This window comes from Pyrus communis, chromosome 5, assembly GCF_041283825.1.
Source record: "Pyrus communis isolate YQ-2024b chromosome 5, ASM4128382v1, whole genome shotgun sequence".
NCBI classification, from domain to species: Eukaryota; Viridiplantae; Streptophyta; class Magnoliopsida; order Rosales; family Rosaceae; genus Pyrus; species Pyrus communis.
In genome coordinates, this window is record NC_142569.1 from 8,243,836 (window position 1) to 8,260,260 (window position 16,425).

At 33.2% G+C, this 16,425-nt stretch overlaps 1 protein-coding gene across 1 annotated transcript; it reads right to left on the reverse strand.

Moving 5' to 3' along the window:
- Positions 1–586: 586 nt before the first annotated feature.
- LOC148696679 (uncharacterized) lies at positions 587–4,271 on the reverse strand. The gene is made up of 6 exons (XM_088693335.1): positions 3,937–4,271; positions 3,343–3,825; positions 2,405–2,992; positions 2,228–2,287; positions 1,280–1,463; positions 587–1,141 (listed from the first exon to the last, which is right to left on the reverse strand). Exons 1-6 carry the CDS (start codon positions 4,269–4,271, stop codon positions 587–589), a joined length of 2,205 nt encoding a protein of 734 aa, XP_088549461.1.
- Positions 4,272–16,425: the final 12,154 nt, after the last annotated feature.

The window sequence follows — 16,425 nt, forward strand, 5'->3', positions numbered from 1 at the left end:
CCAAATCAAAAGACTGAGTGTATGTCAACCCACAGTTGGATGTACCCTGAAGATACCTCATAATCCTTTTCACTAGATACATATGGGACTCAGAAGGATTGGTCATATATTGACACACTACATTCACTAAGTGTGCAATATCTGGCCTAGTAAAAGTTAGGTATTGTAAGGCCCCAACCAAGCTTTTATAAAGAGTAGGGTTAGACAATGGTGTGCCTTCAATTGTAAGTAGCTGTGAGTGAGGTTTGGAAGGTGTGGAGGTTGGTTTACACTACTCCATTCCAGCCTTTTTCAACAACTCCTTTATGTATTTGGATTGATTCACAAACAAGGACCCATCTGCATGATATTGAATCTGGAGGCCCAAGAAATATGTCAACTTTCCTATATCTTTTAAATCAAACACAGCTGCAAGATGATTAATGACAGACTAAATTTTCTCACTATTAGATCCAGTTACAATGATGTCATCAACATATAAGAGGAGTAAAATAACATCACTCTCATCCACCTTCACAAGTAAGCTTGTATCAGACATGGAGGTTTTAAAACCAGGTGCAGGCAGACAACTTGTAAATTTTGAATTCTAAGCTCTTGGAGCTTGTTTCAACCCATATAGTGATTTGATTAATCTGCACACATGACTTGGGTACTGTGGATCCACAAAACCTTGGGGTTGGTTCATATATACTTCTTCTTCAAGTTCCCCATGCAAAAACGCATTTTTAATATCTAATTGTCTTAAAGTCCAGCTGTATTGGGCTGCCAATACTAGAATAAGCCTCACAGTTGCATGTCTAAGCACAGGACTAAAAGTTTCAGAATAATCCAACCCTTGCTCATGACTAAACCCTTGTGCTACCAATCGGGCTTTGTACCTTGACACTGTCCTATCAGGATTTCTTTTCACTTTATAAACCCATTTACTGCCAATCACAGCTCTATCACTTGGAGAAGGAACTAATTTCCATGTACCTTGTGACTTTAAAGCATCATACTCTTCCTGGATAGCATTTTGCCATTGAGACATAGTTGATGCAGCTCTAAAGTTCTTTGGTTCCTCTTCCTTATGTATGTTAGCCAGAAAAGAAAAACCACATGGTATATGACCATTGACATCTTCAATATCATCAGCTTTAAACTGAATAAATGTTAACTCGGGTAATGCAGCTAGACATGATGTGTAATCTCGTCTCATAATAGCACCTATCTTAAGTCTAGTTTGAATAGTATGATTGTGTGATTGAGATTGAGTTTGTGCACTTGGAGGAAGAATTACCTGAAACTGAGATGGATCGAGGACAGGAAACAAGGGAACTGTAAGTTGAGAAGAGGAAAGAGTATATGTGGATGCTTGAGTTTCAAATCCCTGTGTTCCAGTGCCTGATTGTTCTGAAGAACTGTTAATGTGTGAAGTAGAAACTGAACCTTCTTGATGCATTGTATTCACAGGAGCTAAAAATCTGTGTTGTACAGGAATTGGTACTACCACAGTGCTACATTGAAGTGGACTCGAAGGGACTCTCTGTCCTTGAACTTTAGGTTTTATCAATGCATAGGGAAACACATTCTCATCAAAGATAACATGTCTTGAAACAATACATTTCTGGCTTTGTACATTATAACAAACTACACCCTTATATCCCCCTAAATAACCCAAAAACACACATTGATCAGACCTAGGTAGTAACTTATGTACAGAATATGGTCTTAACCAATGATATACTGTTGATCCAAATACTTTTAAATTTTGCAGCTCAGGATCTTTACCATACAATTTCTTATAAGGGGACACCATGGACAACACTTTGCAAGGCATTCGATTGATCAAAAACATAGCATGTGCACTTGCATAATACCAAAAATCAAGTGGTAATACAGCTTGAGCAAGAAGAGTAATGGCAGTTTCCACTATATGCCTATGTTTTCTTTCAACTGCTCAATTTTGTTGTGGAGTGTATGGACAAGAAATCATTTGTTCAACACCCTTTGCAGCAAGAAAAGCTTTAAAGGAATGACTTGTGTGCTCACCCCCACCATCAGATTGTATACATTTAATAGCAACACCAAACTGTGTAGAAATCCAGTTGTAAAAACTCACAAAAATTGCATACACATCTAATTTATTATACATTGGAAAAATCCAAACATACTTTGTATATTGATCAACAAAAGTAACATAGTATCTATACCCCTTTATTGTTTTGACTGGAGAAGGGCCCCATACATCTGATGCACCTTTTCAAATGGTGAGAAGTATCTATCACTGCTAGGAGAAAAATGAAGCCTGCATATCTTTCCTCTAATATTGTAAGAACACATACTATGATTCATATCTAACTCTAGTGGTATATTTGATTATTTCAACATGATGGACATGATTTCATTGGATGGATGACCAAACCATTGATGCCATAGAGTTGATTTCACCAACTGTCCAAGAAAACCATAAGGCTGCTGAATCACAGACTGAACTCTTCTTGACAGTTTGATAACAGGGATTTGAAACAACTGTCTTACTTTACTCTTTCCTCTGTATAGTATGTCCCTTGTCTTCTTGTCCTGCACAAAAAACTCATTCTCATCACAAACAAACCAACTATGATTGTCAGCACACAATTGTTGTACAGATAGCAGGCTTCGGGCAATTTTTGGAACATGTAAAACATTATTAAGAACCAGGCTATGAGAGTTAGTTTTAATAGTAGTTGCACCAGTATTTTCAATAGATAAACCTGTCCCATTGCCAACTAAAATTGTTTCAGAACCTTGGAAAGGTGTAACGTGATTCAATGTGTTGATATTAACAGTGGTATGGTGAGATGCACCAGTATCAACAATCCAAGCATCCTGAGGAATTTGTTGGTCTGCCTGAGGAATTTGTTGTTCTACTTGCTGGACTGTCATAGAGGTGAACTGTGCAGGTGGTTGTTGACCTTGGAACACATAATTTCCTATGTGATAGCAATCAAGAGCAGAATGACCACGTCTCCTACAAATCTAACACTCCATTTGAAAACCAGTACTTAATGCAATAGCATTCCGGTGAAAACAATTAACAGCTGTATGTCCTCTCTTGTTGCAGATTTGACACTCAATCACATTTGGATACCTGTTTGCTGTATTCCCACTCCACACATTTGTACCAAATTGTCTTGTATTGCCAAATGAAAAACCAGAAAAAAAAGCTTGTATTGGAACCTTTGCCTTTAAAACCAACATTTGACTTGAAACTGTTATTACCCTTATAATTTGGCTTCGGTGTAAATAAAGGTCTTGAGCCAGAATTTGAAGAGTTACCCATATAGCCAACACCATAAGGAATTTGTGGATAAACAGTACCTGGAAATTGTTGAGGCATAGGAGGTTATGGGTATGGTTGTTGTAGCATAGGAAATTGTTGAGGCATAGGAGGCTGTGGTAAACCAAATGATGACGAAAGGTGTTGATACAGAGGAGGTTGAGGGTATGGGTGTGTATGGTTGAGAATAAGGCTCAAACGAATAGGGATATGGATTAGGAGTCAAGACACCCCCAGTTGTTCCAGGCAAGTGACTATGTCCTGTAGGATTAGACCCCGAAGTAGAAGACTCTCCCGGGGTCATTTGAGAACCTTGAACATATAATGCAGAGAGACCACTAGATTCACCTTCAATTTCTTTTTCAGCCCTAAGCAACAAAGCTCGAAATTCTTTAAGAGAAATAGATGATTCTCTGGCTAATATCACTGTTCGAATTATAGCATACTCTTTTGGTAAACCAGCAAGACCAGCAATTATGACATCATTATCAGAAATCAATTCTCCAACATCAGTTAATTGTTCCCTTATATTCTTCAATCTTAGCAGATATTTATCAATTGAATCTCTTCATTTCTGAATTGTATGCAATTTTGTCTTCAAATGATTAACTCTAGACTTAGACACGGAAGCAAACCGATCCACAAGATTTGACCAAGCCTCGTACGCAGTTACACATCCAAGAACATATTCAATAGCCTCATCAGACAAAGTAGCTAGTAAAAGACTTAAAAGTGCCATATCTGTGGACTCCCATTCAATATATGCATCATTAAGATCAGAAGAAACTCCTCCCTCAGGACGAACTAAAAATTTCGACGGACACGCAGTAGTGCCATCAAAATGCCCTAATAATTTATGACCCTTCAACACAAACTTAAACTGAAATGCCCATTTCACAAAATTATCATCCTTCAACTTTATAGTGATCATTCCCAACAAATTTTCAACTTTGACAGTAAAACTAGCCATGACTCCTTGACGTAAAACACACACTTTCAAGAATCAAACAAACACCCAATCTTTGCTATCCAGAAAAAAAATCAAGAGAGAATGAAACTCCCTTTGCAATCAAGAAAGATTGAAACTTTCTTGAAGAAATCTTGAAATATAAGCGAAATCAAACACACAACATACACCAAATTCTGAGATCGAAACCTTTTAATCAGGACTGAAACCCAATTAATCTTCTAATCAGGACTGAAACCCAATTACCCAACAAAATCAATTGTACCTGAATTGGAGCCAGAATGCACACCCCAAGAACCGCGATGAACTCATCTCGGATTATTTGATCATGTGTAGTAGCGGAAGAACTAAGATCGACAACGGCAGTGAGCCAATGCCGGCGATGATACCATATTAACGCTATTGAATTACAAAAATCTTAAAGAAGAAGAAACTAAAGGAATCGATGAAGAAGAAAGAGAGCTTTCAATCATATATTCTGAGTAAAAGGAAATATTACATCATGAGTCTCTAAGTCTCTAAGACTATACTTATATAGAGACTATGTTGCACAGTTTTTCATTTTTACCCTTTACACTTAACTCCAACTACCTCTAACTGTTTTGAAGATAAGTCCAACCTGATTCCAACTAATTCAGTTTATTTTGGTTAATACCATTCAGTTGCAAATAACTTCGCGACTCACTATTTTCTGTCTCCTCCACGTTCATTTTATCCTGCTAATTTCACATGCATCATGATGATTCCATAGCTTATACCAAGGCCAGCCCTGAGAATTTGGGGGCCCTAGGCGAGCCTTCGAAATAGGGCCCTAAAATTCTCTGATCTTCGGTTTTTTGTATATTGATTTGTATAAAAAAGAATTCGTTAAATACATAAAAAGTTCTATTTTCACATCAAATATCCAAAGAATTTGTTAAAAATTAATATCAAAAGAAGATAAATATACAAACATTATTTAAACATTACATGATTCACACAAATGTACTAAATGTTTGCAGTCAAGAGTTTAAGATTGAGAGTGAAGAACAATAAAACTTGATAATCAAGAGAGTAAATAACAATAAAACTTGATTGACGAGTATAATAAATTTAACGCCAATTGTTTCTCTTGTGTTTTTTTTTTCCTTCTAAAATGAACATCACACTAACGAATTGAATATTAAAAGAATCCATTGAATAAAAAGTTATTGAAAAGAAAAATATATAATTCAAAGTTTTGATTACTTCAAAATACAATCTTTAAGACCATATGAAATCTAGTGACTGAAAGGCAGCTTCATGTTTCAAACTCAACACCTAAAGAAAAATGAAGCCAACATTTCCACTGCACAAACAAATGAATTATAATATTTCTTACTTTTTTTTTTTTTTTGTATTTATGTGTTAATTACAACATTTCCAATAATACTTTGAATCTTTCCCAAGGACGCTACAACGACCACTTGGGGAGGAAAATTTGTCGTCGGATAAGTTTTTCTGTGACTAATTTTTCGTTATTTTTTCTAACAAACGATATTATGTATCTATTCTAATTAAAGAGGTGAAAGATTAGGCTAATGCATGTTCCATTCAGTTGCAAATAACTTCGCCACTCACTATTTTCTGTCTCCTCCACGTCCATTTTATCCTTCTAATTTCACGTGCATCATGATGATTCCATAGCTTATACGGCATTAATGGTGCTGCTTAGATATATATACTAAAATTTAGTTGTTGTGGAATCACAAAAGAAAAGGAAAGTTTAGGCTATTTCTAATGTACCAGAAGTTTGGAGTCGAACTATTATATTTGACTCAATTCCTCTCCAATTTATCAAAAATATTAGGGTTATGTTATATTTGGAAAATTGAGAAATTTTGAGAAATCTGTTCGGGTTATATTTTATATGAGATAGGATCAAAGAACAAATATTTTGACAAATGCGTTTACACTTTTTAAGTCTTTGGATTCATAATATCTAACGGTTCTCATTTATTCATTAAATGACATGGATGCTCACGTGAATTTTAAATAATATTAAAGATGAAAAAATAAAACTGCAAAAGCATAAAATTTGGAAGAAAATTAAAAATAAAATAAAAATGAAGAAACCCTGTAAACATGCAAACAAGGAAGGAGGTAGAACTCCATTGATTCAAAGTACTTATTCGTCAGTCTTAATTAGTTCTCCTCACTTTTCGGATAAAATTTTTTATCTTGATTTTAATTTTTGTGAGAATGTAAAGGTAAAAGAGTCCCACATTGGTGAAAAAAGAAATCTTAGGCCATCTCCAACTGAAGCAGGGCCATAGGGCTCATTTTAGCTCTCTGGCCCTCCAAAAAATTAATATTTTAATGAACAGTGCAAGCCATATTTCTTACCATCTCCAACTGATGGCCATAGGGCTCGTTTTAGCCTTGTCACAAAAAACCGTCTCCAACCGAGGGCCAAAGGGCCAAACATAATTTATTATTTAAATTTAAAAACTACAACAACTTAAATTTAAAAACAACAAACAATTTATATTTAAAAACTACAACTTAAATTTAAAGTCCATAATCAACATCATCTTCATCATCCGTCATTGTAGGAGTATAGTCGGAGGTAAACAATTGCCGCCAGGTCATAATTTCCCACTTTTTCCTATCAAAATAGGCCTTACTCATTGGAGTGTAATCCGAAGTGTCCCTTTGCATATTCCTATCATCCATCTCTTCTTGTATTTGTTTGGCCCGTTCTTCATGCCTACGGTTTCTTTCTTCCGCGGCAAAGGCATTTTGCTCTGCCATTAATCGCAATGAGGCCGCCACTTCCAGTTGAACGGCGTAATCCTCCTTTGCCTTGCCTTTTTCCTTCAACCCTTGGGCCTGGTTTCGTCTCATAGCCCTAGGTATGGAACCTTCACCCGAAGATGGATTTTCTACCCTTGTTTCTTGAATGGTAGGAGATCCATCTTCATCCACATCTACAGCTAAGGATGCAAATCCAAACACCGGCATAGAACCTACTCTATGTTGAGGTGGATCTTCAAATAATACCCACCCTTTACAAATTTCCCAACAACTATGAAACTGAAAGGGTTTCGAGCTGCCCTCCATATACAATTCCTCCGCTTGGCGTACCTAGAAAATATAATTACAAAAATTAAAGGAAATTAATTTATGAAATTAAATGTAATATAATTAAATATAATTACAAAAAGTAAGGGAAATTAATTTATGAAATTAAATGTAATATAATTAAATATTAAAAATAAATTGTGAAAACACTTACTTCATCATAGTAGTTGGCGCCGCTTTCATGTCTACTTGCCACTGCTAACAGTGCTTGATGCCATTTATTCAAACTTGGTTAGAGATGTTTCTTCCATCTTGAAGAACAACTCTCGTAGTTTCGGGTATTCGGTGGAGTGGTGCCTTCGTAGAACTCATAGTATTTTTTGAACACACGAGTCCAAACACCTTCCCTTGTTTGAGAACTCCCCCTCACACTATCTTCCGAGACCCATCTATAAACCTTGCAAAGAACTTCATCTTCTTTTCGGGCCAAGCCCTACCTTTCATTACAGATGAGGCCATTTGAAAATTATTGAAAAAATTGAAGGAAAGATTATTGGAAGAGGAAAATATGAGAATTGAAATGGTGTAGGAATGGTGAAAATTATGTGAGAAATGGTGTAGGAAGGCTTAGGTATTTATGGGAAAAAATGAGAATTTTAAAAAAAATTTGGCCAAAAAATAAAATAAAATAAAATCCAATAATAACTTACGTCAACTAGCCGTTGATAGCTGACGTCAGTTAGCCGTTAGGATTCAAAATGTGGCCAGGCCCAAGGCCGGCTGGCTGGCTGCTTTGAGCTGGCCGGTTGGCCTTTTGGCCCTTTTTTGTCCAATGGAGCCCACAAGCCCTTTGGCCTGGCCCTCGGTTGAAGACGTTTTTCGGGCTATTTTCGGCCTTCTGGCCCTCTGGACCCTTTCGATTGGAGATAGTCTTACAAAGGCTTATAAGAGGTTGGGCTACCCCCCATATTGCTAATTGGTTTTATGGTGAACCCCCAACTTTCATCTTGGTATCAAAGCAGTTGACCCATATGTGAAACCCAACGTCCATACGTGCTCCATGTCACCCAATTCATGTTGTCCATGTGTCTGGCTTGAAAATTCATCAAATGTGAGGAGACGTGTGAACTTACAAGAGGTTGGACTACTCTCCGTATTGTCAATTAGTTTTATGGTACATGAAATCCCAACTTCTTCATTTTCAGCAAGCAGCAACATTGTTATCTAATACAAGTGCTAGACGTGATAAATCTTCAAAAAACAATATAATGTCAACAAAACTTCATTCTAATCATTGGCAAATATGACTTTTAGACTAAAACCATGAGTAAGGTCAAAATATAATTTTAGTCCCTTGATACATTAATAACCTCATTTATTAATTACATTTGCATTTTTTAATTATTTCTCTTTTTCTTCCTAATTTTAATGTATTAATTTTATTTCATTATAATTTTCATTGTCATTTCATTTATCGTAATATATTTTTTTGTAAACATTTAGATAAACTAATTTTTGTTATACAATATATTTTGATGTACTTTATCTTCTTCATTTAGGTACATTAAATTCATTATAATACATTTCGGTGTATACATTTAGGTACATACATCTCGATACAAACGTTTAGGTACATTAATTCAATATAATACATTTGGGTACATACATTTTGGTACTAACATTTCGGTGCATACATTTCAGTAAACACATTTAGGTACATTAATTTAATATAATACATTTCGGTGCATATATTTTAGTACATACATTTCGGTACTAACATTTAAATACATTAGTTCAATATAATACATTTTTGATTCATACGTTTAGTACATTAATTGAGTCTTTCAAGTTTGAAGAATGTGAAATAAAATTAATAAATAAATATATAAAAAAAATTTTGGTCAAAAAATAAATTAAAATTTGTATATTAATAAATTTAAATATTTAATGTGACACATTAAATAAAATGCACATTAATTATTTTGAATTAAGGACACATCAAGAGACTATAATCAATATGTAATCTAACACCAGGTTTATTTTAAATTTCAATCTTCTTGAAGGATTAAAGTTAAAAAACCCCAACAATTTATGGGTAGACCGTTGTTGCTTACAGAGTTTTCCTCCCCTTTTTTATTTTTTATTTTTGTCTAGTTTTGAATTCTTTTTTCAGTTTTATTTTTTTATTTTTAATATTAGTTATGTAATAAATACATATAACCATATAACCATCTATGTCATTTAATAAATACATGAAGATCTTGAATGTTATGTAATCTAAAAAAGCTTAAAAGGGTGAAAATATTTATCCCTTGATCCTATCTTATTATATATAAAGATAACTTTAGTGCTTATATATATGCAAACTTATACTTGATTCAATTCCTATCCATTGAAACCGCACCAAGCCAACCGGCCATATGATTAATCGGTTTAGTTCAGCCAGTTTAAGCCTTTTCCAATACATCCAATAAAAAGTAAATAATTTCAATAGTTTTTATATTTCAAAAGATCTACACTTCTCCAAAATTTCAATTCTAAAGCCCAATTCGAGCCAAGCGAAATGCTAAAAAATCGTGAAGCACGTGTGCTAATCTGAAAAACGAAAACTAGGCAACCGAAGGAAGTCTGAATGCAAAGAAGTAAGAACTGCCAACAGACGGGAGTCATGCCAGTCCAAGTTAACTAGCTAGGACTAAGTTTCAATTAAATAAAGAAGTTTGGATATAGGCGCCTCGTTTTTCAATTTCGTTAATTAGACATCTATTTTTATTGATTAAATATTTTTTTCTACAATTTTATTAGAGATACAATTGATTATCTATAATATTGGTACATTTGATTTTATGGGGCATTTGAATTTCTGGTACATTTTGTTTTTTTGGTACACTTAGAATTTATGTACTAAAAGTTCATACATTTATTTTCAAATGCACCATAAGTTTTAAATACATTTTTTTATATAACAATATGTAAAAATTCTCACCTAATTGAAGTTTTCTTATGACAGTATTAATGACTTTTTTCTAATGAAAAAAGAGACTAATTAAATAGAATAACAGAAATAAGAAGTTACTCTTTTTTTAATGATATTCATGAATTAGTTGAGTTAATATTTTTAATAAAGCCACTAATTTAAAATTACTAAATTGTAAGAAATTAGTGGTTAGCTAACTTAAGTGGATATATATATATATATATATATATATATATATATATATATATATATATATATATATATATATATATATATATATATTAAATAATAGAAAATTGTTGCAAGTGGCTCTCTACCACAGTGGTGGAAATGAGTGTTACCCTTGCACCACGGTATGGGTTCAAACCCCGTTGGGATGCTGAGTTTGTAGTTGACCAAAGCATCTTAATCAAATTTTGTAAAGGAACAAATGTTTAGTCTAAACAAGTTGGAAAAATTGTAGGGCATTAAAACTCATGCTGGCGAAGGATTTATTAATTACAATCTCACAAAAGCATAAAATACAAACACATTTTGTAATTGTTAAAGTCATTACAACTTATAATAAATTGAAACTTATAATGTTTATTGTAAGACATCCATACAACCTATAATATATTGACTTGTGTAAAATAAATATAATTGATAAATAAAATATATATGATCGGTTCGGTTTGATTTTGATCGATTTCAAATTTTATCAAAATCAAACCAAATCAAAATAAATCATTTTCGTTTGGTTTTTAAATTGTTTGACTTTTTCATGATCAAAACCAAACCAAACCAACCAAAACAGTTCTAATCAAACTGTTCGGTCGCCCGGTTTAATGGCCCCTACTTTCCTGATCCAGGCGGCTTTGTTGGTTTTGGTACATCTATTTGCTTTGCCACAATATGCAAATGCGATCTACTGATGATCTTCTCTCCGTCATCTGCAATGACAAGGATTAACTTTCATCATTAATTACCAACTTATACCAACCATATATAGATGCTAATTAGAAGAGAGAGAGAGAGAGAGAGAGAGAGAGAGAGAGAGAGAGAGAGAGTAACTGTGCTTTGGATTTCCAGAAACATTGGCAAGGACTAATTCGGATGAGAACAATAGTAATAGAATGATGGGAATCAGGTAAACAACGCTGGCCTTGTGAACCATATTGTATCAGATCGATGTACAAGTTTGGCTCCTTTGTTCCGTAGCTACTTAATATATAATGCGATGTCCAAGGCGCGTTTTAGGTGTTTGTTCCTGTACAAGTATTATAATTTGACCTGGAACTGATTTGCGTGCTAGGTCAAGGTTTCTGCATTTCCTTTTATGAGACTTTTAGTCTTCCATACTTTCGGTATATATGGCTTGGACATGAGTTCGAGATAATAATAGACTAATTCTTTTACATTTATCATTTATTTGCACACGAAGTTCATGTAGCTGGGTTACTTGCGAACAAAGTTCACATGGGTCAAACATGGTAAGTAGTCTATACAAAGACTAGAAAATTACAAACATGTCACCAAATTTAAAAGCAATACCAATGTCCCAATTTTTATGATTAAAAAAAAATATATATTATAGCATCAAGTTAATGCTTATATATAGTGTAGAGCTTAGTTCATGAAATATGGGCATAGCTAACAGCAAACCACAGCCAAAATAAACAAACTTTTTTTTTTTTTTTAAACCCTAAACCCAACTACAAACAAAAAAAATTCTAAAACCCAAAGACCCGCTAAAAATTATTACCGAATTGTTTCTTGAATAAATTCCTCATTTCATTTGGAGAATGACACAAATAAACTTTGACCATCGAACGGTTTTGCTATTAAAAAAAAAGGTAATTTAGTTAAAGATCAATAAAAACTTTATTAGCAACATATCAGTGATATATTTTTGTTCTAGACTTAATCAATGATATATTTTTATTAATTAGGTATAGGTCAATAATAAATGCTACATGGGCTTTAAGGCACTATCAATAGTCAAAATTTTACCCTTCTCTCATTCTCTCTCATTTTTTTCAAAAAAAATTGTGACTACATGCTGCCCCAACCTTTCTCCTCCACCCCACAATAAACCGCTAAGCAGATCTGTGAAATATGCAATCAAGCCGTCCACGTGCGCTCCGTCTTCCCCTGCCAGGACACCTCATCGATCTCTCTCAGCCTTCTCCCACTCCCAATCCAACAACTTGTTCTTGGTATGACTCTTTGATGACACCACACCACCGCCACCACCTGCATGAGAAGAAAAAAAAACCTGAAATCAAACCTAAAAAGCTCTAATTTTAAGACATACGCCTCACTGCCACCATCTTTCACCGGCAAGGCTTTCTTGTTGAGCCTGAAACGGGTAAAGTCGTGACGAGGATCTACGGGGGATGAATTTTATGGGTTTTGATGTTTTCTTCTTTCGGGTTTGAAATATTTTTTCGTTTTGATTAATTTGATGGGTTTTATCTCCTTTTGTTCTATGATATGAAATTTATAGTTTTTTTTTTTAAGAAGTAATTTTATGGGTCGAGATAGACTCCATGAAATGTGGAAAAGATTAAGGGAAGAAGAAGATAACCAAGAAACGAACATTGCAATGCAGCGTCTGAATAGAAATGTAAAAATAGAACCAGGAAATGGACAAAACCTAAAAAAGAAGAAAATAAATAAATAAATAAATAAAAGAACCAGGAAACGGACACTGCATTGTAACGTCTGAATCAAAATGTAAAAAAAAAAGGAAAAACAGAACCAGGAAACGGACACTACATTGCAATGTCTAAATCAAAATGTAAAAAAGAAAAAGAAAAAAAAACAGAACCAGGAAACAAACACTGTGTTGTAGTTCTGAATCAAAATGTAATACAAGAAAAACAGGACAGAGAAACAAACACTGCATTGTAGTGCCTGAATCTAAACGTAAAAATAAATAGTCGCTCGAAGAATGAAGTATAGAAGGCGTGTGAGTGATGGAAAAAAAGGGAACTAGGAAATAGACACTGCAATGCAGCATTTGAGAAAGGGGGTGTCAATTGAAGTGGGTGCCAGCTGTAATGATAGATTCTGTAATTTTTGTTTATTTTAAATGCATTTAAGTGTCATAATACAGGATTGACCTATTTATAATTAGGGATAACTTAATATAGATCCAATTTTGTGAGTCATTAGTAGAATTAGTCCACTTCATTGAAATAGGTCCAATAATTGAGATTCTACATATGTTTATTTATGGTTTGTACCATATTTACCCCTTAGGCTTACGAATTGTTGTAAATACACAAAATTTCTTAATTATAGGATTATTTGTCGTTTAACTAATCCCTTAATTGTAGGATTAGTTATAGCCATATAATCACCTCAACCCCCAATCCGTTTCATCCCTCCTTTTTTCCTTCTTCCAAACAATTCCCTCTATCAATCCTCCTCTTTTTTGTCTCTTCTTTTCATGGGTGATATTTTTGTGTTCTTCCCTCCAAATTCGTTCATTTAATGAAGGTATATTATATCATATTTATATTTCTATAGGTTCCCAACATTTTTCTTCCAATACAATAGGTAGTTTATTTTTGTTTTGCAGGTAGATTATATCTACTTTGTAGGTATAAAGCATTTTTCTTCCTATACAATAGGTAGGTAATTACTAAATTATATCAGTTTTGTTTTCTTCATAAATAGTAGGTAGTTACTAGATAATATTTTAGTTTGAGTATTTAAATATTCAAAATTTAAAAACTGAATAAATGATAAAAATTTAAAGAATTTAAATATTTTTATCTGAAGGGGCAAAATTGATATCAAAATATGTAATTGGATAACTGGACTTAGTCCCAAAAACAACCTATGTTTTTGGACCTAAATCCAAAAGCCCCAATTAATTAATATAAATATTGTTGATCTATTGTCAATATGATAACTTTGTATTAATTTTATACAAAATCACCCAAAAAAAATGTAGTTGTTAGGGCGTTTACTAATTATGTATAAATTATAAGTAAAGGTCAAGGTCTTTACGCGTATATACATGAGAACCTATATAAACTTTCATCAATATAGAATTTCTTATGTTATATTTCCCCATCTCGATTTAATTATCCCAGATTTGATAAATGATGAGGTGTATGTAAATACTATACAATCAAGTAAACAGTCGTGTTCCTCAAATAACCCTATTTAAAGAATCTCAAGCGTAGATAAATGGGACTTCAAAAAATTCATAATTTAACACACACATACACAAAAAAAGGAAAAAAAAAAAAAAGAAAAAAAGAGAGCTACTAGACCTAGCCCTAGTTTGGTACTGAGGTGCTTCTAAAAAAAGTGGGTATCAAAAAAAGATGGAAGCTTTTTTATGTTTGGTAAACATTCAACTTCAACTTTTTTTCACAGTTTTAGATGAAAAAAAGCCAAAAACACAAAGCTGCAAAACCCAACTTTTGTGCAAACCGATTTCGCAAGAGGCGCTGAGGCCTTTAATGAAATTTTTCAATACCCAAAATGACCTTTAGCAATTAAATAAATTATAAATTATACCCGTCAACTTCGTCGCCGACTCTGCCACGTCTCTCTTCTATCATCTCTGTCATAATAAAAGAAAAGATAAAAAAATTATTATATAATATTCAACATCATATCTTTTTTAGTCATTTTACATAGTCGCAGCTGTTTTACATAAAAATTTGCCAAACACTTTAACACTGCTTTTTTTGTTAAAAGTACTTTTACAAAAAAAAAAAAGTTTACCAAACACTCTACTACTTTATTTCACAGCTGTTTATTCATGCAGCACAGCAGAAGTAGTTTTTTTTCAAAGCACAGCAATACCAAACCAGCCCTTACTCCATTATCTTATTTCTCTACCCACGTTATAATCCCACCCACCTTAAAAGAATTAAAAATTAAAGTGTTATTTTCCCACACACTATTATTCTCAAAATAAGCTTTAACATATACATACGTATGAAATTATAAAACAACATAATTATCATAATGCATCTTAGACGACAAAAACAAAAGGAAATACTAAAAGCTCATATAAATACTAAACGTTCCTACAGGCTCTTATGCAGATCATGAGATTTAAAATATCTGACTATCGTCTCTGAAATTTTTGTGACAAGATGCAGTGATTATGTTTTTGAAAGAAGAAGAAAGAATAAATTTCTCGTGCATTGTGTACGGTTAGAAAGTAGCATGCAGGTTAAAATTTCACTTAATGGACCGTATACTAATATAACGGGGATAACTTTATAACTGCTAAAGGCATAACTCAAATTCTAGTCAAGGAGCATATCTCAATTGTTGCAAAGATGGGTTAGGGTAGATTGAGCATGGAACCCAACATTTTTCATTTTTTTTTAATGATTAAAGAGGATAATTAATGTCCTTATCAATCATTTAACAAACAAACAAATTTATAATTAAAAAATCCAATAAAATGTGAGTGTGAAGATAAGACATTGAGGTCGTTATAACATCACTCAAAAATAATCTAACAGACTAATTGTGCCTTTTCATTGCATATAAGCTGCATGTGTTTATCATGATGAACCTTATCCAGTATCAATATATTGATACAAAATATGTATATATATAGTCCTATACTTAGGACATAAAAATGAGTACAGCTTATATATATATATATATATATATATATATATATATATATATATATATTTATATTGTTGACCATATATGTCATACAAATGTGGTTCCACATAAGATCTATGAATCTATCTCTGTTGTAAGAAATTGGTCATGCATATATCATCTCAGTTAGTTGATCCAGGCGGCCTTGGATTTGTTGGTACGTTTATTTTCTTTGCTGCAATAATATTCTTCATTTGCAGATGCGACCAACTGATCCTCTCTTCTGCAATGACAAAATATAAGGAACTTTGTTAATAAAAAATAAAAAATATATAATATTATTCTCCAATGACAAAATATAAGGAACTTTATTAATGAAAAATAATAAATATATAAATTAAACCTATACCAATCATGTATAAATGCTAATTAAACAGAGAGAGAGAGAGAGAGACTGTGCTTTGTGTTTGCAGGAACATTGGCAAGGACTAATTTGGATGAGAACAACAGCAATAGAATGATGGGAATCATGTAAACAACGCTGGCCTTCTGAACCATATT